General features: G+C 40.6%; 1 protein-coding gene and 1 long non-coding RNA gene across 2 annotated transcripts in view; one reads left to right on the forward strand and one right to left on the reverse strand.

Annotated features, from left to right (window-relative positions):
• Positions 1–5904: 5904 nt before the first annotated feature.
• SMARCA2 (SWI/SNF related, matrix associated, actin dependent regulator of chromatin, subfamily a, member 2) overlaps positions 5905–25868 on the reverse strand; it is a 182204-nt gene continuing 162240 nt past the window's right edge. The window contains 5 exon segments of the mRNA XM_050761733.1: positions 5905–6824; positions 8144–8286; positions 13387–13519; positions 16924–17025; positions 17486–17591. Of these exon segments, the coding sequence (XP_050617690.1) occupies positions 6789–6824; positions 8144–8286; positions 13387–13519; positions 16924–17025; positions 17486–17591 (520 nt within the window). The 3' untranslated portion in view covers positions 5905–6788.
• On the forward strand, positions 9450–21575 carry LOC126937908 (uncharacterized). Its single transcript, XR_007719895.1, has 4 exons — positions 9450–10147; positions 10731–10872; positions 18210–18297; positions 19787–21575. It is a non-coding gene; the product is annotated as an uncharacterized LOC126937908 (long non-coding RNA).

Genomic DNA, 25868 nt, shown 5'->3' on the forward strand with positions numbered 1-25868 from the left:
ACTAACTTGTTTTTTATTTTACTTGTCTTAGAGAGACTTTGGACTGTGGACTTTTGAGTTAATGCTGAAATGAATTAAGACTTTGAGGGACTGTTGAGAGGATTATATTTTGCAATGTGAGAAGGACATGAGATTTGGGAGGGGTTGGGGGTGGATTTATATGGTTTGGATTTGTTTCCCTGCCCAAATCATGTCAAATTATAATTCCCAATTTTGGAGGAGAACCCTGGTGGGAGGTGATTGAATCATGGGGGCAGATTTCCCCCTTGCTGTTCTCATGATAGTGAGTTCTCACTGGATCTGGTTGTTTAAAAGAGTATGGGAAGGTAGCACCTTCCCCTTTGCTCTCTTCCTCCTGTTTCTGCCATGTAAGATGTGCCTGTTTCCCCTTCACCATCCACCATGATTATACGTTTCCTGAGGCCTTCTCAGTCATGCTTCCTGTACAGCCTGTGAAATGGTGAGCCAATTTCAGCCCCTTTTCTTTATAAATTACCCCATTCCAGGTGGTTCTTCATAGCACTGCAGGAATGGACTAATATACTGCCTGACTGTCTCTTCTGCTTTGGGGGCAGTGGTTTGCCCTGTGAACTCAGTTCTTTGATAAATCTCACAAGAGTTGTTAATTTTCAGTTCATTCAGCTTTTTTTGTTGTACTTGTTGTATGTGAGAGATAACTTCCAAGTTCCATACAAGCTGTACCTAAAACTGGAAGTCCCCAGTGATTCTCTCTGAGTGGTAATATTTTTTTCCTTTGTACTTTTCTTTCAATCTTTTCTGAGTAGTAATATGAGTGATTCTGAGTGGTAATATTATGAGTAAATTTTTTTCTTTGTACTTTTCTTTCCATCTTTTCTATAATCCATTTTACAATTAAAAAGTTAAAGTGTTCTTTATAATAGAGAAAGAAAAAAAAAACAGTGAGTTCAATCTCTAACTGTTGACTTTGAGGAAAATACTCAATGTACTGTTACGCGGGAGAGGCAAGTTGCAGAGAATAGTATAGCACTTAAAAAAAAAGAATAAAACCCTGAAACATCCTTAAAGTAGAGCTGAGAGCTAAAGCCATCTACCCTCACAAAGTTTACTGGCTACATTAAAATTACTTTCCAATTCCATTGTCTTTATTTTTATACTATTCCAGGAGACTCTTACTTAGGCAAGTTGTTCTCAAAATTCTCACCTTGCTATTTCCACAAATTTTAAACTATATAATGACCTGCCCTAGCCAAATCCCTGTATTGACACACTTTAAATTTCAATAAAATCTGATCTTGACCTCCTTCAAAGAAACTACCAGACTCCTTCAAGGTGGTGGCCTCCCTTACCACAGCAAACAATAAATTCAACTTAATCTTATTATCAGGTTATATGTTATTTTTTGTTGTTGTTGTTGAGATGGAGTCTCACTGTGTTGCCAAGGCTGGAGTGCAGTGGTGTGATCTCAGCTCACTGCAACCTCTGCATCCTGGGTTCGAGCAATTCTTGTGTCTCAGCCTCTCAAGTAGCTGGGATTACAGGCGTGTACCAACATGCCTGGCTAATTTTTGTATTTTTAGGAGAGATGGGGGTTTCACCATGCTGGCCAGGCTGGTCTTTAACTCTTTACCTCAAGTGATCCACCTGCCTTGGCCTCCCAAAATGCTGGGATTACCGGCATGATCCACTGCACCAGTCTCAGGTTGTATTGAGACAACTGGGGAAGTGGCATTTGACAGCCTCTAGGCTTGTATGTGTTAATGTGTGCAAGAAGAAAGGTATAGAAGTAACCACATCAGACTATTAAAGCTGACTGCCTGGTAGGCGTGGTGAATGCTAAATTAATTTTCTTTGTATTATTTCGCTAGTTGTGGTGGATACATGTCCATTTTATAATCCTAGAAGAGGAATTTAATTAAAATTTTTACAAGAGAATTAAGAAATACATGTATTTGCTTGAGGGACTATGAGTCTGTTCGCTTGGAGGTTTATAATCCCACAGTGAGCCTTGCTTCATAACTGCATTTGAGTTCACAAAGAGGCCTCGTTATTGTGTGTAACAAAATCAGTGTTTAAAAACAGAAAACTTGCTTCCCTGTAGTCACCAGACTTGGTTGCCTGTATTATTCAACTTAGCCCTTACGGAAACTGATGCAGAACACAAACACCTTCTTGCATAAAGGGGCTCAGGCAGTTGGAACACGTCACTTGCCTTCCATGAAGCTCAGTATCCTAAAACAACACCAGGGATGAATACAGTTCACCTGGACCAAGGTTTAGCAATTCTAGCCCTATCAGTCATTATTCCTCACCCTTTGTTCTATCATTTTTCATTACTCTTCCCCAAGCAAAACAGATTCACACACTATATGACAGTATATACAAATAAGAACAGAAATTCTATTTTATCTAGTTTGATGCAGGCTCTTAGTACATTTTAAGAAAAGGATTAGATCTGCCCATTTCTTTAAGAGTAAGATTGACTCCCAATATAAAATTCTTGTGGGAAAAACATTTATTCATAAAGGGAGAGTACGTCTCTACCTTTCTGCTAAGTAGCCCAATGATATTTCCCCCAAGCATTACACCACATCACTCTCAATGAAGGTTAAGTCAAGCACAAATGAAGATTGCTGCCTTGTAATGTAGGTGACAGAAAAGCCATTTCAGAGAGAGAAAAAAAATATTCAGCCTTTCCTGTTATTCCCATTGATGTTGACTTTCTTTTTACAAGAATGACAATTGTGTGCTGGGTATATATGCCTGAACCAATGATCTGAATCAAGACCAGTATGGCTTCATATTGTTCCTCAGGAATGAAATAATAGAGATGATTAAAAGCCTGATAGACTAGTGGTTCTCAAACTTGAGCATGTATCAGAATCACCTGGAGGGCATGTTCTATTAGGGGGCCCCACCCTCAGAGTTTCTGATTCAGTAGGTCTGGGATGAGGCATGAGAATTTGCATTTCCGTTTGCAAGCCGTGCTGATGCTGCTAGTTTGGAGACCACACTTTGAGAAACACTGATTTCAAAACTGTCAATGCTTGAAGGGCCCTTAAAAGCCATCTCCAGTCTATTTCTTGACTTTGAGAATCTTTCTGGATGTTTTAATGACATTTAATTTACAAGTCATTTTTTCTAACATAATGCAAACCTTTGACAACACAACAGTATGTCTCAACTACATAGCCTGCAATTACAGGACGACTCACTTATTCTTCACGTTTTATAGAGGAAATCAAAACTCAAATAAGGCTATGGCAAAATCCAGAATAACCCACACATTTGACTCCCAATTCAGGGCCATGATCCTAATTTCTCATCTGAATAATTATACTTAAAGATAAATAAGCAGCCTTAGAGGGATAAACGTCTTTTAAAACCTTTACATTCCTGCTACAGTATATCTGGTTCCAGTATATTCTGCCTATATAATATCTCTAATGGGAAATTAAGAGGTTCATATTTAAAACACCCCATTTTAAGGGTGTGACCTATGAAAATAGTCTGAGAATCATGTTTCTGGTGGCATAACTCAGGCAGACCCAGCTGTGATGTGTGCCAACTCTGGTCCACGTAGCAGATTGACACTAGAGCTAAGAGGCCAGGATGGGATAGGGGGCAGTCCGGAGTCTATTCCTTCAGGTGGCACTGGTGATGGCTCTACCCTCTCCACATGGGAAGTGCTTAGGAATGCCAGTCTGGTTGGATATGGAACTGGAGGACTTGAAGATAAAATTGCACGCTAAGCATACTCTGTCCAGCACCTACAGAGATGATGAGGTGTAAAAACCTCTTTCTCAGAAAACTCTTGGTCTTATCAATGCGTGGGGCAAACATGAACTTGGTCACTACATATACGTATGGCATTATATCTGATGGTAGTAGTGATATCTAAGTCAGTAGCCTTTAGGAAACATGAGTAGCTGGGACCTAAGGGCCCTGTTCTGGCCCTTGCAGAGGACTGTGAAGGAAGAGCCAGAGTAGCAGGGCCCAGCCAAGAAAACTGGGTCTCAGTGGAAAGGCTCAGCCACGGGAACTAGAAACTTGAGCCAGGACTTGTCTGTAAGCCCAATTGTGTCAGCAAGTGCCAGGTAAATGGTGCCTGAAGCTTATCAACAGATCAGTTCCGGACCTCACTCACTGAGGGGAGGTGGGGAAGCTCCAAGGAATATGGGGTCTGGAGTCAAACAAATTCAACTTTTGGTGCACAGCTCTTTGCTCTTCAATCTCTTCTTTGCGTTATCTTTATTTGTAAAATGGGAACAAGAACTACGCCTTCCTCACATGGTTCTTGTAATTGAATAAAATAATGCAATCAGTACATAGCCTGATACTCTTAGCTTCCTTCCTCTGTTCCTAAAAAACCTTTGACCTTGCAAAGAACTAGGCTGATGGGCTCAGCAACTAGAGCTGAACAAGATGGCTGCCACGACGTGGTAAACAGGTCCACATATGCACATGCTCGGGATGGCCCGCCTTCTTGTTACTGCATGCTCACTCTGCTGCCACCTCACACCGGGAAGATCATCAGCTGAACTGTTCACCACCAGTCCCCTGCCGCCGAAGGAGAAGAGACTCCTGTTCTCAACGATCATCCCTGGCTCTCATTTCCGTTATAGCTAAGGAGAATACTACACCAAACACAGCAACAGAAGGATCAGAGAACATTCTTCACACAACAGAAATCCTGAACCACGAAGACAGTGGTTTTGAGGGCTTTAGCAATAGCAATGCTTCTGAAGCCAAGGAGAGATTGCAAAGAGCACAAAAATATAGAAAATATAGAAATAGAAGCAGGGAAAGACGAATGTTTTCTTTGAACTGATACCAAATCATCTCAGTATGAGGAACTAATATGGATATACTCTTCTGTGGAAGTCTCCAATCCTATTGCGGTTAGCAAGTCCGAGAAACCAACCAAGAAGGGAAACTCCTCCTCCTGAATGCTCGGACTAACTGGAAATTAATACATGAATTGCTATTTAGAGAGACAAAGAGGTTTCTCAGGAGGACTGTACTCTGTGTGGATCAAATTTCCTTCAAGATTCAAAGCAGGATACAGCATTGGCAAATATATATAAAAGCAAAGATCTTGGAGTTCTCCTTAGATAATTCTAAAAAAGGAAGCTTTCATCAATCCAGTAGTGTTGAAGGAAAACACTCCCATTTTGATCCTATCATCACCAGCTTCTTAAAGAATGTGCCCATCTTTGTGCTTTTTTTTTTTTTTTTTTTTGAGAACTTTAAAAAAGATATTGAGAAATGTTACAATCAAACACAAAGTGTGAGCCTTGAAAAGATCCTGGCTGAAACCAAACAAATAGAAGATAATGTTAGGACATCTGGGAAAATGCGACTATGGCTTGTCTCTTAGATATCAGGGAACTATTGTTTATTCCTTTTGGTATGCTATAGGACTGTGGTTGGCTATGAGATACCCTTATTCTTAGATTTGTGCTGAAATATTAGGTGCAAAGTATCATAACGACGGCAACTTATTTTCCGATGGTTTATTAAAACAGGGTAAGGATGAAATATTATTGTTGAATCTCAGGTGGAGGGTATATAGGTGTTCACTGAACCAGTCTTTCAATGGAATATTTCTGAAATCTTTCAAAATCAAAAGACATAAATAGCAATATAGATTTTCCAACTAAGAAACAGAATTTAAGGCTGGGCAGGGACTTCATATGGCTTGGCCCATGGCAGCATCTCTTCTGCTGTTTAATAGTTTAAAGTCATAGTTGCAACAGGTGCCCCTGGTGACACAGTTGGACCACACCAAGGAGACTGGCTCTCTCAAGCTCTCTTTTTCCCTATCAAGTGTTCTGTAGCAAGAGCCTGCCCAACCCTCTACAGAAAACTGCCACTTCAGGCACAAGGGTGTCAATCCTCTAGAATTCAAAGAAACAGGCTGCATTTGTCGAGCTAAATTATCTCTTTATTAGGAAAGCACCAACACCACATTCTTCGAAATTACTGGAATTTTATTTGCCTCAGGCTTATGACTTGCAACCAAAGACATTGTGCAAAGAAAGCAAAGATTAAGTACACTTTAGGGAGAAGGAGACGATACACATTGGTAACATAGGAGATCAGGGTGACAAAAGAAGCCATCCAATACACTATATAGATTGCAATATTCAATAGCGCTTTCAACAAAACTTTTTTAAAAATCAAGAGCAAAAAAATTAAGCAATGTTTACAGTAGACATAAATCTTATACAATTCAAAAAGCTTTTGTTCAGATCATAGAGCATAAAATGGAAAAATGTATATGCAGGTGAAATCTAACTACTGTACATTTATCACCTATTAAAGTTGCTTATATGTACCACAGTGTAAAAAAACAATACCGAACAAATAAAAACCTTGAAAATTGCCTGATGAAAAATAAAATAACCAGTGGCTTTTAATGGCTTCTCCTGGTTATCAGTGCTACAAAAGACAAAAATCTTCTCATCTGAACAGGTGATAAAACCAGGCACAATCAAACCGTTACCAAATTAGACCCACCCATAGAAATATACTATCCACCCACATATTTTCCATCAAAAGCTTTTTTGTTTGTTTCAATCTTTGAGGCCCATTTGGTCACAATATGTTACAAATATTTGTGTATGTGTGTTTTTTTTTTTACACCATGATATCATATGTTTGTCTGGCACTATCCTAAAGCTAGTTTATAGACGATGATGATATAGAAACAACCCAGTGCCTATATGACAAAATGAACTCACTGGGTAGAAATGAGACAGGGGAGGAAGGAATTCAGTTCTACCAAGGAAAAACGTCCATATTGATCACTCATCATCCGTCCCACTTCCTTCTGACTGTTCCTACAAGTAAAAATAAGATAAAATGAAGTAACATCACATGCAAGAAAAAGAATACATAAAACAAAACAAACCATCAAGAGGCCATTAGGAAAAAAATGACATTTTGGAAACAACCCACCAAATCTCTTTCCGTGGAAGGACAGAAACACATTAAAGAGGCATCGACAGCCTCGAAGCTGAGAAGTTTTTCTTACTGAAAACCCCAAAGCAAAGCCCACCCTCTAAAGCTGGTGTTTGTGCCCTTTCACTTCAGCTTGAAAGGTTTATGGCTAATACTTTCTCTTTTTCAGTCCTAGGTTTTAGAAAATTCATGGGAGAAAAAAAATACCCTGCATTTGATATCTCCTAAAGAAAATACAGTATTTTAAATGTATTTGAAAATGTTTGCATCAAGGGTTAAGGCTGGGGTGAGATCATAATTCTGAAATTTTACCAAAATGGTAATGTGTTGAAGGAAAATCAAACTAGCACATACACAAAAAGGGAAATTTATCTTTCCAAAAAGCAAAGAATGTGGGTGCCAGGAAGCCATCTTCTGGAAAGTGAATGGATGAAATGAAGGGTATTTCAAAAGGCAAGGTATTAGGAGCTTGCCCACTCTTCTACCTTGCTGCCCAGTCAGGCATAGCACACTAGACTGAATTATTCTACTTGGGTCCGCATCCCACCTCTGCTACGTGATCTGTAGCAAAACACACATAACCTAACCATTTCTGTAACATGTTTTTTGAGAGTGACATCTATCTCATGATGCTGACATCAGTATTTAATATGCTACCACACAGTGAGGTACCTATATTACAAGGCCTGGCTCAATAGATGCTCACTGCATTTTTCAAATATTAAAAATAACACCCCTAGGTACTTAAAAAAGTCATTTGACTTTTTACACGGTCCCTTAAGTAGCAACTCGAGCCAGTAACTCTGACGTCATATCACTTTTTCTCATTCTTCTATCTAATCTACTGCTATGTACCAGGCGCTATGCTGGGTGTGATGGATATAAAATATTAACTGGCTATGGGGAAAACCATATTTATAAGCAAGCATGTGGGAAGATTAAAAAGGGGGAAAAGAGAGTTTGATTTAGTAGTTTTTCATTTTTGAAGACTATTAAAAAAGCAATAAACAAAGCCCCCAATTCTTTGTTCTAAATCATACCGCTCCATTCACATCCCTCAATAATGAAATCTCACTAAATCCTGACATTTCCACTCCTAGGTAATAAAGTGAAAAGGCTGAAGGGGCATGGAAATGCAAGAGGCCAGCGAGCAGTGGAGAGGGCGCCTCCGCCTTCAGTCCCAGTCAGCTACACTTACACGTTCATCCTGCTCCTCATCGCTGTCAAAATCGCTCACTACAGGTTTGGCTTTTCCTCGATTTGGCCTTTTCTTGCCTTTTCCTTTGTCCCGGCCTTTCTCATCTTTTTTATTGAGCTTAATTTTCACCTTGACTGATTTTGCTAAAACCAAAGCAAATGAAATAGATAGCAATGAGTAATCACAAGGGAGGTATCTGTATAGGTGATAAGACTATCACCAACCTACAGACAACACAAACATCCCGGAGTGCCCAGAACATTCCTGGATTATGCCTGTTCTGTGTGGTTCTGTCTAGTCAGCGATCCCTTCCACTTGCCAACCTGTCTCCCTTTGGAAGGTAAATGATATAGTCACAGGCAACAAGAGGGACCGAGGTCCCATGGAGGACAGCGGGGCTGGGTCCTTTACCTGTCTCCCAATGGCTGACCAAGGATAATGAGGGGAAGTGTTTCCTATTTTGTGGAGGTGTTTGGGCAATCATTTAATAGAACTTTTACATTAAAAATATAGTTTTTTAAAGGCCAATAATTTTACTACGTAGATAACTCCAGTTGACTTAAAAAGAAAATTCAAATAGTTCAACAACATTTTTAACATAAAGGTACAAAATGGAAAGTAAAAAGAAAACACTTTTGAATGCCTCCTTTCCCCCATTCCTAGTTTCTCTCCCTACAACTCTCTTTCTGGTAATTATTTCCAGGAAAACAAATGTTTATGTCCATACCTGCAAGTACGTCCATTCTTCTCTCTCTGTGTGTATGTATAATTCTACATATTCTATAAAAGTCTTTATAGAATATAAAGAATTCAAGTATGTGTATATACACACATATGTACTTGAATTCTTTAAATAGTTATCTCAAAGGGATCTTTATACACATCCATATTCTACACTTGACTGTTTACTCACATATGCGGGATATTTATAGGTAAAGGCTCATACATACCTGTCTAATTCTTCTAAATACCTGAAAATTTTCCATCGTATGTTATACTATAATTTACTTAATCAGTCTCATATGATGAGGGCTGAAGTTTCCTGCTTTTTGTGTGTGTGTGTGTGCCAGTATAAACAAAGCTGCTGTGAACCTATTTCAATGTATCTTGGCAGAATTTGAGGGAGGTATGGTGGACATGTCCATATGGTAAATTTCTAACAGTGCTCTGCCAGATTAGCCTTCAGAAAGATCGCACCCATTTCCACCTTCACAAGACTATTCTGGGGATACAAGTGAAAACACTTGGAAGAGTTCAAGGTACAATATAAATATAGGTACCTCTCCCAAGGAACAAAGACCATCAAAGACAATCTGCTCCACGGTAGCTATTTGGGATAGATATCCATCGAATACCATTTTTGGTATTTGATGATGAAGGCACTGAAAATGTGGGTCTCTCATTCAAGCCAGCTTTGCTAGACTCTACCATGTCTGGTGGGTCTCAAGGCATCTAGAAATAGATGTCATAGAGGCAATCCTAGTTCCAGAAGGAATCTTGGGGAGGAGAATGTTCCAGACTTCTTTTGTGAAGTAGAGGGACCCACAAAATATTTCCAAAACTAAAATCTCCCACAGAAACATAAGCTAACAGAAGAGATGAGAGCTGTGCTGTTTTGTACTCAAGTGTGGTGGTAGCATTTGCCTTTCCTCCATCCCAAACGGGCCAAAGGCTGGCAAATCCTAGTACACAAAATAGTACTCCTAGCCAAGCCTTCTATCTATTGTACCCAATGTCTGCTGCTTAACAAGCAATGAGGTGGGGCCCTTTGCTTTCGGTGGGGTAACTTAGGACAAGAAGAAGAGACTGGAGATGAAAAAGCCTATCTATTAATGCAAATGGAAAGATGTGGGATATCTAAAGAAATAGATGCCAGAAGCCAGCCAGAATGGGCATTTCTAAACAATGTGGAAAGGCAAAGTGAAATATGTCCATTTATCCAGGTGTGGGCTCTCCCTGACACAGGAGTACAGAAAATGAACAGGAAGAAGACGGGCAACAGGGGTAAGAAAATGTATCCTTGAGAGCATAATCTAAATGCGCTTTCGAGTGTGGTGCACTCTAATGCTGTCAGGCATGCGTCAGTGGATATGTTTCTCCAAAACACCCACCTGACAGACTATGGACAAGCAGGTTAATAAACTGGACCATTAGGTGAGCCCTGTAAACAGCTTCCTAAGGTTTTATGATACAACCATATGCACCTATGAAAAGTTCTAGCTACCAAGTGTGGTGGGTAGAATATTGTCTCCTCACAAGATGTCCATATCCTAATCCCAGAATCTTTGAATATGTTATATTACATGGCAAAAGGGATTATAGGTTGTTAATTGTCTGACCTTGAGATGGGGAAATTATTGTGGATTATCGAGGTGGGCCCGATCTAATCACCTGCATCCTTAAAAGTGGAAGAGAGATTCATGGAGACACAACATGAGAAGGACTGTACCTGTCATTGCTGGCTTTACAGTTGAAGCAAGGGGTGGAGGTGCGGGGAGGGGGGAGCAATGAGCTAAAGAACACTGTTGGGAACAGCCTTCCACTGGCAGCCAGCAAGCAAGTGGGAACTTTGCTTTTACAAACACAGGAAATTGAACTCTGCTAAGAACCAGGATGAACAAGGAAATGGGATGCCCATCTAGAGCATCCAGAAAGGAACGCAGGATGCTGACATACTGATCTTAGTCCAGGGAGACTCATGCTGAATCTGTGACCCACAGAACCATGAGGTAATAAGTGTGTGTTGTATTAAAGCCACTAAGTTTGTGGTAATTTGTTATAGCAGCAAGAGAAAATTAATATACCAAGGCTTGAGAAATTAAATTGATAGATGGGGTAAGAGAGCAGCTCTTTGAAGAGATTAGAAATTTGGCTCTAAAATAATGAAATATAGCTAAGATAGATGATGCAGATGTATTCAAATGCTAGAACAAAGGAATAACTACATGAATTTGGGAAAGTTTAAATTCATAAAAGGCAGAATCACTAACTAGATATTGAGAGACCAGAAAAGGATCTTGGGAAAGAGTCACTTATGGATGTTGAGGGCAAGAATGGAAACTCCATTCTCTGTGGCAATGTGTATGCATCACATACATTTTACATCTTTTCAATAATCTATGGGTAAAATGCTCAGGACAGCATTATTGGGAAGCAGCCTGATGAACAGAGTATAATTAACACGTTTTAGTACATTCCTTAATGTTAATATATAATATACATGTTAATATATGTTGCTGTAAAAAAACCCTCATGGCCATGGAAAGTGTTCATAATAAGTATAAAAATCATGGCACAAAACAGTGTGCTACGTTTTTATAAACAAATTTATGTATAGAAAAAAATTGAAGGTAACTTCTCAAAATATTACAAGTATGTTGAGATACAGAATTACACATTTTTTACCTTTGAAAATCTATTTTCCAAGTCATCTGTATTAATATGTAATTAGAAACCTAATAATTTTTTAAAAGCATGTCTATACTTTTTTGTTTTGGAGACAGAGTCTCACTCTGTTGCCCAGGCTGGAGTACAGTGACATGATCTCAGCTCACTCCAACCTCTGCTTTCTGGGTTCAAGCGATTGTCCTGCCTCAGTCTCCCAAGTAGCTGGGACTACAGGTGCCCGCCACCACACCTTGCTAATTTTTGTATTTTTAGTAAAGATGAAGTTTCACCATGTTGATCAGGCTGGTCTCAAACTCCTGACTTCAAGTGATCCACCCGCCTCAGCCTCCCGAAGTGCTGGGATTACAGGCGTGAGACACCAGGCCTGGCTTATAGTAGCCCATAACTACTAGGTTTTATTACTTTGAGTAGTACAGGGTGAAGACACACATAGGAAAGAAGAAATTTTATAGTTTTTAAATATTTGTTTTTTTGGTAGGGTTTTGCTCTGTTGCCCAGGCTGGAGGGCAGTGGTGTGATCATTGCTCACTGCAGCCTTGAACTCCTAGACTAAGCGATCCTCCTGCCTGAGTAGCTGGGACTATAGACATGTGCCACCACACTTGGCTATTTCTTTTTATAAAAATTTTTGTAGAGATAGGGTCTTGCTATGTTATCCAGGTTGGTCTTGAACTCCTAGCCTCAAGTTATCCTTCTACCTCAGCCTCCCAAAGTGCTTGGATTATAGTTGTGAGCCACTATGCCCTAATAAGAAATTTTCGACTTCTGACAGCACCCTTAACCTTTGGAATATTTGGGTTATCAGTCAGGGCTGGAACTAGGGTAAAACAACGGAGGCACTCACCTTGGGTGTAAAATTGAAGGGAGTACCAAACCCCAGTAATCAACTAATATCCTAAAAGGTGATATTTTAAAAACCCAAATTAATGCCCCCCCCCCAAATCCATGATACACAAAATATCAACATTTTAAATAAAGACAGTACCCTGTCATCACCCCTCTTCCCCTGGCAAAAAAAAAAATTCTATGCAAAATTCATAGTTCCAACTCAGTTTGACAATTATTTTCTAAAGCTGTGATTCTCAAAGTGTGGTCCTTGGCCCAACATCGTCAGTTCCCCTGGGAATTTGCCAGAAATGTGGACTCTCAGGCCCCACCACAGGCTACTGGATCAAACACTGACATACTCTTCAAGCCCTCCAGGTTTTAGAACCACTATGGTAAAGAATAGAAGATAGGTGGCATTAACAGCAGTATTCAAAGGCAACATTCAGAAAGTGTTTGCAGGTCAGGTGTGGTGGCTTGCACCTGTAATCCCAGTACTTTGGGAGGCCAAGGTGGGTGGATCACTTGAGACCAGCCTGGCCAACATGGTGACACCCCATCTCTACTAAAAATATAAAAATTAGCCAGATGTCATGGCACATGCCTGTAATCCCAGCTACTCAGGAGGCTGAGGCAGGAGAATCACTTGAACCCGGGAGGTGGAGGTTGCAGTCAGCTAAGATCATGCCACTGCATTTCAGCCTCAGTGACAGAGTAAGCCCCTGTCTCAAAAAACTAAGCAAGCCAACAGTGTTTGCTACAGAGCCCAGCCTATGCTAAACATTTTACATGCTTGGAGGTCATTTTTAGGACCTCAGTTTTACAGATGAGAAAACTGAGCATGAGCAGGGTTAAGTACATGGCCCCCGGTTGCCCAGCAAGGACAAAGTGGACTAAGGGCTCCCATCCAGATCTGCCCCACTCTCAAGTCTCTTCTGCGAGCATTTGCGGAGACAGCTATGCAAGTGAGGAGCAGCAAAGATGCAGAGCACCCGAATGTCTGGGCTTACCCTCCGACTCTGACTCTTCCTCCTCTTCCTCCTCCTCCTCTTCATTGCTTTCATCCTCACTCTCTTCCTCTTTGGCAATTTTCTGCCGGGCACTCTTAAACACTGACTGTAAAACGATGGAGTCTTCATAGATCTAAATAGTCAAAGGGGTATCAGTTAAAACTGCAAGCTGAGGGCCTAAGATTTAAAATGGCAGTGAACCCCTCCTTATGCAACACACAAGCTTACTTTACATGAATCTTAGTAGAAATGTCACCGTTAGCTTTTATGCCCACATGAAAACCCAAGAGCAAAATGCCACGCCCAAATACAGACATACAAATTCATATACAAAGTCCAAATGCAGTTGAAATTATTTAAAAGTGCATGGATGCTTAGAGGAGAAGAGTAGATAAAATATCCTCATATTGGACAACAAAAACGGTATTTTTAAAAACCACATTTCTTATTTGGATTGTTCTACCAAATACTGTGGCAAGACAGTGGTAAAGCAATCTTCTTTAAAATGCAAAGCCCCTAGCAAGTGGGGGCTATTCCTTATTACTGAGTTTATCATTAGCAGCCAATACTCATCCAATTAACACTTTATTTTTAATGGATACACCTATCTGAGCATGGCCCTGGGTAGGTGCTGAAAGATAAAAGTTCAAAAATGGTCCTTTTCCTAAAAAAAAATTGAAAATAGAACTACCCTATGATCCATAAGCCCCACTTCTGGGTATATAAAGAATCACAAGAGGGGTCTTGAAAAGACATTAGCACACCCATGTTCCTAGCAGCAGCATTCACAATAGCCAAGAGGTGGAGGCAACCCACGGGCCTATCGACGAGTACGTGGATAAGCAGGTGTGGGCTATGCATTTAATGGAATACTATTCAGTCTTTAAAAGGAAGGAAATCCTGTAACATGGATTACACTGGAGAATATTATGCTAAGTCCATAAGTGCATAAGCCAGTCACAAAAAGACAAGTACTCTATGATCCTACTTATATGAAGTATCTAAAATAGGCAAATTCATAGAAACAGACAGTGCCACGGTGGTTGCCAGGGGCTGGGGGAAGGAGGAGATAAGAGTTATTAATAGGCACACCGTTTCAGAGTTGCAAGACAACAAAGTTCTAAAGATTTGTTGATTATGATAAATTTTGTTATGTCTTTTTATCACAATTTTTTAAAAATTTAAAAGGAAAATAAAACAAGCCCTGCTCTTTAGGAACATATTCCTTTTATTGTAAAGAAGACCTACACGTTCAAAAGAGTGACCGGGCAAATTGTGGTATGCACCAAATGAACAATATAGGCAGTGAGTATGACTATGGCAGAACAAAAGACCCACGAGAGAGACACAGGATGGGACCATCAGGGCAGAATTTGCCAGAGGCATCAGAGTTGAGCTGGATCTTAAAGGTGAGAAGAATTCCTTCAGCAGTGAGAAAGGAGAGGGGCTTTTTAGAAAAGGAAAACAAATGAGAAAGATGAGGAGGCAAGAATACAAGAGATGCATCTGGGGTTGTATTGATGTCAATTTCCTGGTTAAGATATTGTCCTGGGCCAAGTGTGGTACTCAACGCCTGTAATCCCAGCACTTTAGGAGGCTGAGGTGGGCTGATCACGAGGTCAGGAGTTCAAGACCAGCCTGGCCAACATGGTGAAAGCCCATCTCTACTAAAAGAAAATACAAAAATTAGCCAGACATGGTAGTGCATGCCTTAATCCCAGCTTCTCGGGAGGCTGAGGCAGGAGAATCACTTGAATCTGAGAGGAGGAGGCTGCAGTGAGTCAAGATGGCACCACTGCATTCCAGCCTGGGCAACAGAGTGAGACTCCATCTCAAAAAAAAAAGAAGATGTTTCCATCTTGAGAAGTAAAAGGTACACAGAATCTCTCTGATCTTAAAGAGTAAAAGAAATGTAACTGGAGAAGCAGGTGATTATGGTATCAGTCTGAACGGACTAGGGGCTGTTTAGGTTGAGGAGCAGCAGATGAAGCCAAAGACTTATATTAGACTTCTGCAAGCAGTCTACAGAGATAAATTCGTTCTTTGGGGAACCTCAAAGCTTGGGAAAGGGGCAGTAAATGAACAGGATAGGAAGGTGGCTAGAGAAAGACAAACTAGCGTCCAGATGGCCCGGGGGAGAAACCCGTCAAGAGGCCACTTAACACCTCATTTCAGTTGTGACAGTGAGACTGAAAACAGACAGGAAGGTTGTAGAAAAAAGGACTGGATGTATATCATAATAATGCCATATTGACATAAAGAATCCAAATATCTATCCAGAGACTAAAATAAACTGTCATTCACAAAACCTTCTTTGTTGATTCTTCTACTTTCTATGTCCTGGCTTCCAGCTTAACTTTCCTTGGAGAATGCCTTGAGTAACAAAAGGCTTGCTTTCAAGACCTCCTGTTTTGGTCAAGATACTACTGCTATTAACTTAGAAATTGTTTAGGTCTGTTCAAGGCACATTCTGAAGATTTCTATATTCTCCTGTTTGAAATTGATGTGCAGGCTTAAGGAATTTAAAGGTGGTTTGATATTGCATTGGTTGAGGGGTACATCTTTGTCTTTTTCTTTCTTCTTCATGGGTCTGAAGGCACCAGGCCAGACATACAGACAGGAAAAAATTCCTACAAAATGTGACAGTAATTGAGGTGTTATTAAAGTGCCCTCCCCTTGGTTATTTTAATAAATTCAGATCATTTATATACTCTTAGACTTGTTAACTATGGAGAAGGGGAGTAAAGAGAATTGCAATTGGGCTGATAAAAAAGATTAAAAAGCAATTAGAGGCAGTGTTTATTTTTTTCCTATAGTTTGTTTTGTCTTACATTCTAGTAGTTTCAGCTCCTGATGCAAGAGTACAATCGGAAAAATAAATGTAAATATAATCAAATATACAATCTCCAAAAAAGCAAAAATGCTACTGCCAGCCTTTCAGCATTACCTTCAATGATTTACTTGAATCCCTCCTCTAATTAGAATATAAGCTTTGAGGCCCAGCACAGTGGTGCACACCTGTAATCCCAGCACTTTGGGAGGCCGAGGTGGGCAGATCACCTGAGGTCAGGAGTTCGAGACCAGCCTGGCCAACATGGTGAAATTCCATCTCTACTAAAAATACAAAAATCAGCCAGGCATGGTGGTGGGTGCCTGTAATCCCAGGTACTTGGGAGGCCGAGAGCAGAAGAATGGCTTGAACCCGGGAGGCGGAGGTTGCAATGAGCCGAGAAGGCACCACTGTACTCCAGCCTGGGAGACAGAGTGAAATTCTGCCTCAAAAAAGGGAAGAAAAAAAAAAAAAAGAATATAGGCTTTGAAGAGAAGTGTGAGTAGGCACTAGCACAGCTGTGGTACAAAGGTAATTTGAAGATGTCAAAGCCTCTATTTTCTTACATAGGTGGCAAGGAACATAGGTTTTTAGTTATTTTTCTTCTGCCACTAGCAATGATTCAAAAGGTAGAAAATGCATTATTTTACTTAAAAAGAACATGGGCACATTTACAGTTAAGAACTTTTAGACAACTGAAGACAGACCTGGGATCCTTCCAGGTTGAATGTCTGAGCGTTGTGACAGAGAAGCATGACATCCTTCTCCAGGTCGCCCAGGCTCCGGTACTTATGATTACGAATCCTTTCCTAATGGAAATTTTAGAGAAGATGGAGAAAACAAAGAGGGAGAGGAAAATTCAGCAATCATTACTCAGTTACCAAAGCCTGATTTTCTCTCTGTCTTCACAGCATAAAGCCCTGCCAGGGCTGTGGGACTGCACAACCCCAGGGGGCGCCATTCACCAAGTCCACCCTCCCACTGTCATTCCTTTTGCCAACGAGGAGCATATGACGGGAAATAAGAAGAGCAATAATGTGGGCGGGGGGAGCAGGGAGCCTGAAAGGTCTTCAATAAAATGCAATATAACATGAGCTCTCAACGTGATTAAGTAACATTCACAGAAAAGCACAAGGACATCCCAACCTTTCCTGTGGCGAGGCCTGGGTGGGCATCAGTGGTGGTCAGCTCCAACTACAACCATTTCAATGAATTTACACTGCTCCTTTAATTTACTTGAAGAATAAAGTTGGTAAACAAAATATCTACCTTTATTTTTTTGAAATCCACTGGCTTCCTAATTAATTCATAGTATTCTGGTAATTCTTTCCTTGAAGGTAACTGAATGAAGACTTCACTGAGCTGTCGCCCTGAACTGTAGGATGGGTGAAACAAACAAAAACAAACCACATCAAACACTACTGAGGAAAGGTTTTATTTTTATTTCAGAAAATGTCAACAAAGCAAATTATATTCCATGCATATAGATATGGAGCTTTTTAAGTCAGGAAAAATCCCACAACTGCACTGCAGATTAATGTCCCTTGTGCTAATTTCAAAATCACAGTAAAACACAATTTGGTCCCCACTTCTGTCACACATACGATATGGAAAATCTACTGTGGATTTCCCTTTCAGAGCAAATATATCTCTTTATTTTGATAGAAATATTTAAAATATCCTTGTTAGCTAAAAATTTCATTTCTGAATGAATTGGTAAATATATATGTGTGTGTGTATATACATATAAACACTTTATTTCCATACTCCTTTGTTTTCAAATTCACATAGTATTTAGAAAGTAACTCAAAATATGTTAGAATATACTCTGGAGATTCAAGTGAAAGGCTTTTGTATGTACCTAGTGACTGACCATCTTCTTGGTCTTATTCCTTTTAGGGTATTTTACATACTGTAAACCACACATACCTTTATTATTATTTGCCAGAGGAACCCCTTCATCTTGCCTAACTGCCCTTCTATGTGTGTGCAGCAATTTAGGTGAAAGAAGAACATGTTTCGCAAGTGTGGATGCTTCACGTTTCTGGGATTAGTGCTATACCCTCCCCCCCAAATTCATGGTAGGTTTATTTGAAAGCAGGTTTAACAGCAACCAATGCTTAGCATTTTTGTAATTTTCAAACACAGGCTACAAAGCAATATGAGCTTTTAACATCACTTACTGTTGGAAGCAGATGTGGTTAAAGGCACAAAGAAATTCACAATTTAGGTTCAAGATCCTAATATCTGATTTGGCCTACCCAGATCAATAACAGCTTGTGGTGTGTGATACAGTCATTTTTCACAAAAATCTCACTCCCCTTATGATGCCATCTCTACTTCCTTTGTGAAGCCAGAAATATCAAAAAATAATCATAAATCCCTGCCATGAAAATTTCAGAAGGTGATTCTAGGAGCTTGTGAGAATACTAGAAGGCAGTGGCAAAGCATCAGTGACAATATGCTGTTTTAATCCATAGTCCCAGTTGTATAATTAAAAAGTAATCATAATGACAGTTATCATAAAAAAGGCATGCGCAGTAACTCAAACGGTTGCTTAGCAACCAGCAGGAAAAATGCTGAAGTGCAAAGGGGCCTGCATAAATTAACCGAAAATCCTCTGTCAAAGAGATGGGCTAGTTTTTCTGCTACACTGGGTCACTGTTGTTTTATTTTTTTAATACACATATGGGCCTCATAAATATGAAAATCAGGGGTGAACACAAGAGGTTTAAGAAGATTGCATTTTACTCAGGAATTGGATTTTTGGGTCACTGTGGCAAGAACCAAGGTGTTCTCTCACCCTCTCAACCACCTCTACCCCTCGCATCTCTTCCAGGATCTCTTCCAGGTTGAGAAATGCATTCATACTTCCCTAACTTATGCCAAATAGTATATGGCAAAAACTATTTTATTTACCATCACCTTCAACACAGGGCCACAATTTCTGGTCTGTTTTTTCTACCATTGTGAGATTTATACACCCAAACATTTTACCTGTTTGAAAAGGTGCATATGAAATGCAATGACAGTAATTTGTAGATATGAATTGTTCAGTTTCTATGAGCAACTTGTTTAAAATTAGCATTCTCTATAACCTAGCAGCAACCCAAAAGTCAGATCTCTTTGTAATTGCGGATTTAACACCTGACCCTCCCTCAATGACATCTTCATGGTGTCATCTTCTACATTGCCAACAGATGGTGTCATTTGTCTATTGATGGATTACAGGCACATCTTTGTACACCTGTGACGGACATACTCTTAATTTCAACTGTGTTACTGGTGAAATAAGAAATAAGCAGTTTGGACCAGTAGTGCAACAAAGCTCTAAGGGGTAAAATGGCTAAAACAATCTTGGTGTTACATCTCTGTCTTCAGTAAGGCCCGGAAAATTCTAAACCCCATAAGGAGACGAGTCCCGAGTTCTCTATGCTCATAAAGAGAGCTGAATGCTCTCAGACTTGGGGTCAATACTGTACAATGAGGAATAAACACGTTTATTCTGTTTAAAAAATAAAGGCTCACTGGACTTAATACACCTATTCCACTTTCTTTTCTCTTCCACAGAATAAAGGACAAAGGAGGACCCAGAAGTTATCTATGGAAGACTTCATGGGACTATGTTGTTTCCATCATCATTGAAGTATCTCAGAGTCTGGCTTCCAAAGCCCTCCGGGATATGTCCTCATTCTCTAAAAACCCAGCTGGTACCACCAACCTTCTAGTCAGGAGAGTCTCTCCTGTGTACCCCCAACTTTCATGGCCAATCCCCTCTTTATGACCCATTTCCAGGTCTCTACGCCTTACCTCTCTCTTCTCTGTGGTTTTTTCTCTTCTTCAAATATTTCCTTATCCATCCGGGAACAAGAACCCATTGTCCATAAAAATGGAGGAAATTCTCCTAAGTATCAACTCCACTTACTCTCAGTCCCCTCATTGCTCAGAACCTAATTCTTCCATGTGTGCTACTGTTTCTCTCCTCCCCACAGGGTGGGGATTGCTTACAGACATCAAACTCATCCCCCTCCCTCCCAGAGCAAGGGCTTGGATGGCCAGCTTTGGCAGACAAAGCCAGGAGGTCCTGGGCAGTACCTAGCTTCCACGTCAACTACAGAATGTATTGGGGTAGCACGAACACTTGCTAATTTATTTTTTCCTAAATTATAGGTTAAACAAAAGTAAACAAACAAAAAAGGAACTGAAGCAGCCTGAGAGTTTTGAATTCTTGTCATTTCTTTCTCTAATTTGAGCTGAGCAAGGGCTTTTTTAATATACCTTTTCAAATGTGGTAGTTTTCTATGCACCCTCCCACCCTCGGCCAGAAAGTTGCTTTTTTCCTTTTTAAGTACAGAACAATGGTCTAATTGTACCATGGTGTTTACAGAAGGTGTTCTGTTTCTGTTAAAATGTGTATCCTATCCCAAGGTGTTTTCCATTATGTCATTTTACACAATTTAAGGCCTAAATATAAATTGTTACTTGGAAAGTGCACTACTTCCCAGACAAAAATGAGACCCCCTCCCCAAGACCACTGATGGCCTGTGACATCAGATGGATTTTGCATAATGATCTACCTCAGACCAGCAAGTATGGCTCTGATAAGACATGGGGTACGTGCGGGAGAGGTACAACCTGAAATACAAGTTTAAAGGCACTCACTGGTCTTACATTTCACAGGTGCTTGTGGACAAGTACCTCTCCTCGCCATGGAAGTGAACAGACACAGCGACGTGGCCATGATACCATAGAGCACGAGATGGAAAAGCGCCACATACCACTGTGCAGCAAGTGGTAGTTTGAACTCCTGTATGCATGGCTTATTATACACACGCTACTGAGATTTAATTCGTTATGCTTCATCTGGCAACCGGTTTTTTTCTCATTACCTCCACAAACCAAAAGGCATTTTTCTCATGACTGCCACAAACCAAAACTGTAATTCCACATCTATACTATGACTCTGAACTGGTGACTGCATACATTATAAACTTTACATAAATGTCAGCTTAATTTTGATTATATTTTAAGCTTAGAGACATGCTGAAGGCTGATATGCTAGTTAAGAAATCTACTTCTGGCCGGGCGCGGTGGCTCACGCCTGTAATCCCAGCACTTTGGGAGGCGGAGGCGGGTGGATTATCTGAGGTCGGGAGTTCGAGACCAGCCTGACCAACACGGAGAAACCCCTTCTCTACTAAAAATACAAAATGAGCTGGGCGTGGTGCCGCATGCCTGTAATTCCAGCTACTCAGGAAGGCTAAGGCAGGAGAATCGCTTGAACCTGGGAGGCAGAGGCTGTGGTGAGCTGAGATCACACCACTGCCCTCCAGCCTGGGCAACAAGAGCGAAACTCGGTCTCAAAAAAAAAAAAAAAAAAAAAAAAAGAAAAGAAAAGAAAAAAGAAATCTACTTCTAGAATACGGGTTATGTCTTTTAATGATTTTTTTTTTCCACGACCAGACGAAAATTGTATTTAGTGAGGGTCTTTTGTTTTATGGTTTTTCTTTTTCACCTGCTCAAGCTGATCTGTTGACCAGAATACCTAATGGATACTGCTGAGAAAGAAATCTTAACCATAGCTGAAATAAATTCTGTTTATATTAATAAAGGTAAAAATGTGACTATCTTGCCTCAATAAGAAAATGATGTCATGATTTAGAATACTCACTTGAGGTTGGAAGGATTTTACCGAAAAGCTATCACAATCCTAAAGGAATCAAACATAGCAAAATCATTTGGGAAGAAAACTTAAAAAACTGGGTCAACATTGCAGGGCAGTAGGTGAAAAATGCTGCTCCTTTTCAGGTTCAGGTTCCTATGAAGTTTAATATATGTCATTGAAGACTTTACTAGACCACAGTAGTGCCCCTACTTATCAAGAGAGCCTGCAGAAACCTGAGCCAGTCATGAAGCAGGTGTTACAAGCATCTGCACTCCGTATTTGCTACTGAGATCTCTCATCTCAGCCTTATTGAGTATTGATTGCTGATAATTCCTAACCAGTTTGGAAATATAATCGCCCAGACCCTTGAAGCAAGAGCAAAACAGGGTGGGATGGGAGTAGACTTGTTTTTGGTCATGGAATTAGTAGATGTTAATATCACCCCAATGGTGGGGCACAGTGGCTCACATCTGCAATCCCCACACTGTGGGAGGCTGAGGCAGGCTGATCACTTGAGCTTGGGAATTTAGGCAACATGGAGAAACCCCAACTCTACAAAAAAATACAAAACTTAGCCAGGCATGGTGGTGTGTGCCTGTAGTCCCAAGCTACTTGGGCGGCTGAGGTGGGAGGATCGCTTGAGCCCAGGAGGTGGAGGTTGCAGCAAGCTGAGATCATGCCACTGTAGTCCAGCCTGGTCAATACAGTCGACTTTCTCTCAACAACACCAAAAAAAATCACCCCAATAGTCATAAAGGACTATAGATAAATAATGTTCCTGAGTTACCAAGACAAAGTTCCCTGTTAGGAGACTGAAAAGGGTTCACTCAGCTCAGTAAGAAAGGCACCAAGACTTTGTCCAGAGTCTTAAAAACAATCACACTCTGATGCATGATTTTACATTTGCTAATCTGCTCTGGGCTGAAACAGATAATCATCAAGATGTTCATGACAGGATTACTTAAAATAAATAATTCAAAGCAGCCAAAATGTTTAACAGTTGTGGAAAGAACAAGTAATAGAATGCAAGAGAGTCTAAAATTATGTATTTCAAAGAAAAAAAAATGCTTGTTACGTCATTATTTAAAAAAAAAAAAAAAAAAAAAAAAAACAGGCCGGGCGCCGTGGCTCATGCCTGTAATCCCAGCACTTTAGGAGGCCGAGGTGGGTGGATCACCTGAGGTCAGGAGTTTGAGACCAGCCTGACCAACATGGAGAAACCTCGTCTTTACTAAAAACAAAAAAATAAAAAATAGCCAGGCATGGTGGCACACACCTGTAATCCCAGCTACTCAGGAGTCTGAGGCAGGAGAATCGCTTGAACCCAGGAGACGGAGGTTGCAGTGAGCCAAGATTGTGCCATTTGCACTCCAGCTTGGGCAACAAGAGTGAAACCCCGTCTCAAAAAATAAATAAATAATTTTTAAAAAAGGATATCAAATTGTAAGTGCAGTACAACTTTAACTTCAACAGGGTTTTAAAAAAGGCACTGAAAAAGGCCCAGGAGGTATGCCAAAGCATAATGAAAAATAATAATGTACTCTTATTCACCAAAATGAAGATTTATGATTGAATGTAATTTAGAACCATTTTATCCATAAATAAAGTAGGTCCCAACAAACACCCTAATTGGGTTACTTTCATTGAAAACATGCTGTAAGTCAAATATCTAATTTTATTTTTCGAAAGAAATGATGTTTAAGGATCATATGACCAACTTTTATTTATATCACCACAAACAGCACGTTTTACCAATTGGCACTTTTTAACTATCACATAAAGCCAAACAAATAAACAGAATTATTACATAAAAGTTGTAATATGTGATATGTCGCAACCATCAGCATCTTCTGTTCAGTTTCTATGCATTTCTTCAGGATTCTTCCATTGCATTTATTACTACAAAGCAAAGGTGCTTGAAACAGGACATAAGATCCAGAGTGTTTTTGTTTGTGTACGGTGGGGGGGACAAGCATTTTGAAAAAATGTTTTTGAGTAGATGTGTCAGTTATCACTTGGCTTTTGGAAACACTGACTTAGGATGGCTACTTTTCTACCCTCTTTTTCTCACTTGACATTTCATAATAGTGGGTGCAGGTACAGAACTCCACTGCCTATCTGACTAAACGTGATGATAGACGGACACTGGATGACCTGCAGCTTCCTTAGCCAGTTTATCTTGTAGAGTAGCAGCCTCCTGAGGTCAGGGCCTCATGCATTGTCTGGTGCATGAGCATTTCATGATGCTTCCCAGAGTGAGGTCTTCCAACTCTAGCCTTCCTACTGCTTCCTGAAGATTCCCAGTACAGCCAGAGGCCCTGGGAAGTCTTTCTACAGTTTTTGCCACCCCACCTTGTAGATGTTACACCTGTTCATGACTCAAAGCGTGCCTGTCTTTCAAAATGTAAGAACCCACGTTCCCTTCCACTGTATATTCTGTCCTCTGATCCTTTCCTGCCTCCCCATTTCTTTCTTTCCTTTTCTTTTTTTTTTGAGAGAGGGTCTCACTCTGTCCCCCAGGCTGGACTGCAGTGGCACGATCAGGGCTCACCGTAGCCTCGACCTCCCAGGCTCAAGCAATCCTCCCATCTCAGCCCCCTAAGTAACCAGGACTACTGGAGTATGCCACTACACCCAGCTACTTTTTGCATTTTTGTAGAGACAGGGTTTTGCCATCTTGCCTAGGGTGGTCTCGAACTCCTGAGCTGAAGCAATCCGCTTGCCTCGGCCTCCCAAACTGCTGGGAATTACAGGTGTGAGCCACTGTGCCTGGTCTTTGCCTCCCCATTTCTTAATGGTAAAATGCTTCAAAGCTTTTGGCTGAATTGTGACCAAATTAAAAAGCACAAAGCTTCTGCAGACAAAATCAAATGCCTCTCCATCTGTGCCCAAGTCCCACACGTTGCTTTGTTAAACGGGTGGGTCGTGGCAGGCACCGGAGTGCTGCTTTTTCCTACAATGGCTGTTCTAATAAATTCTCAAGAAAGACATATTAGGTGTGATTCTAAAGGAATGAGACAGTTTTTTTCCCCCATGAATATACAAGGACATATATATATCCAAATAACTGCTATCTCTCAGAGCAATCCATTTTTAATCAAAACGTTTATAGAGTGGTTTGGAAAACAGTGTGTCAGCCCTGTAAGAAAATCCATTTTGTTATTTCCAGCTGAGCCTCCTTCCCTTCCCTCAGAGAGGGGTCCTTTATACTGGTGTGGGCCTGGAGCTTGAGAGGCAGAGACCCTGCAAGGAGGGGCTTCAGGGCCAGGCTAATGCTGGAAGATAAGGGGGAGCACTCTGTGTCTTGGAAAACAGACGGACTAAGTTTATTTGTGGGCTGCCCACCTGCTGTATGTGGGCATAACTGGCTGAGCACCATAAATAAGATCGAGTCACCAGGAGTCAAAGCAGCCTGTTTCAGTAAACGTTTAAAGTATCAATATTTGTAATGAGGGCAAAATAAAGCACTGGAGTCCACATCTCCCTGAGCAGATTCTCTCTGCACTAAATGTAATATTTGGGCTCTAATTCAGCATTTCTCAAAGTGTGCTCCACAGAACACTAGCTTAATGGATGAGTAACAGTGTCCTGTGAAAAGGGGATTCTTTGGTCAAATAAGTTTGGGAGATGCTGGGTTAAGCAGTTAAATAGCTGACTTTATAGCAAGACCTCCCAGGGCCTCCGGCTATACTGGGAATCTCCAAGGAGTAGAAAGGCTAGAGTTGGAAGACCTCACTCTGGGAAGCATCATGAAATGCTCCTGCACCAGACAATGCATGAGGCTCTGACCTCAGGAGGCTGCTACTCTACAAGATAAACTGTCAAGCTTGATTCTGGGTCCAAACTATCAGAAACAGAGAATGAATGAATGAAGGTGCTTCACCTACACCTAAAATTTCCTAAAAGTGCATCTACTTGGTCACAGTGCTATTTCATGGTAATTCTCTATAATGAAATTAGAGCCACTAAAATGCAGAGGTGCTTGGG

Source organism: Macaca thibetana, chromosome 15 (genome assembly GCF_024542745.1).
Source record: "Macaca thibetana thibetana isolate TM-01 chromosome 15, ASM2454274v1, whole genome shotgun sequence".
Taxonomy (NCBI): domain Eukaryota; kingdom Metazoa; phylum Chordata; class Mammalia; order Primates; family Cercopithecidae; genus Macaca; species Macaca thibetana.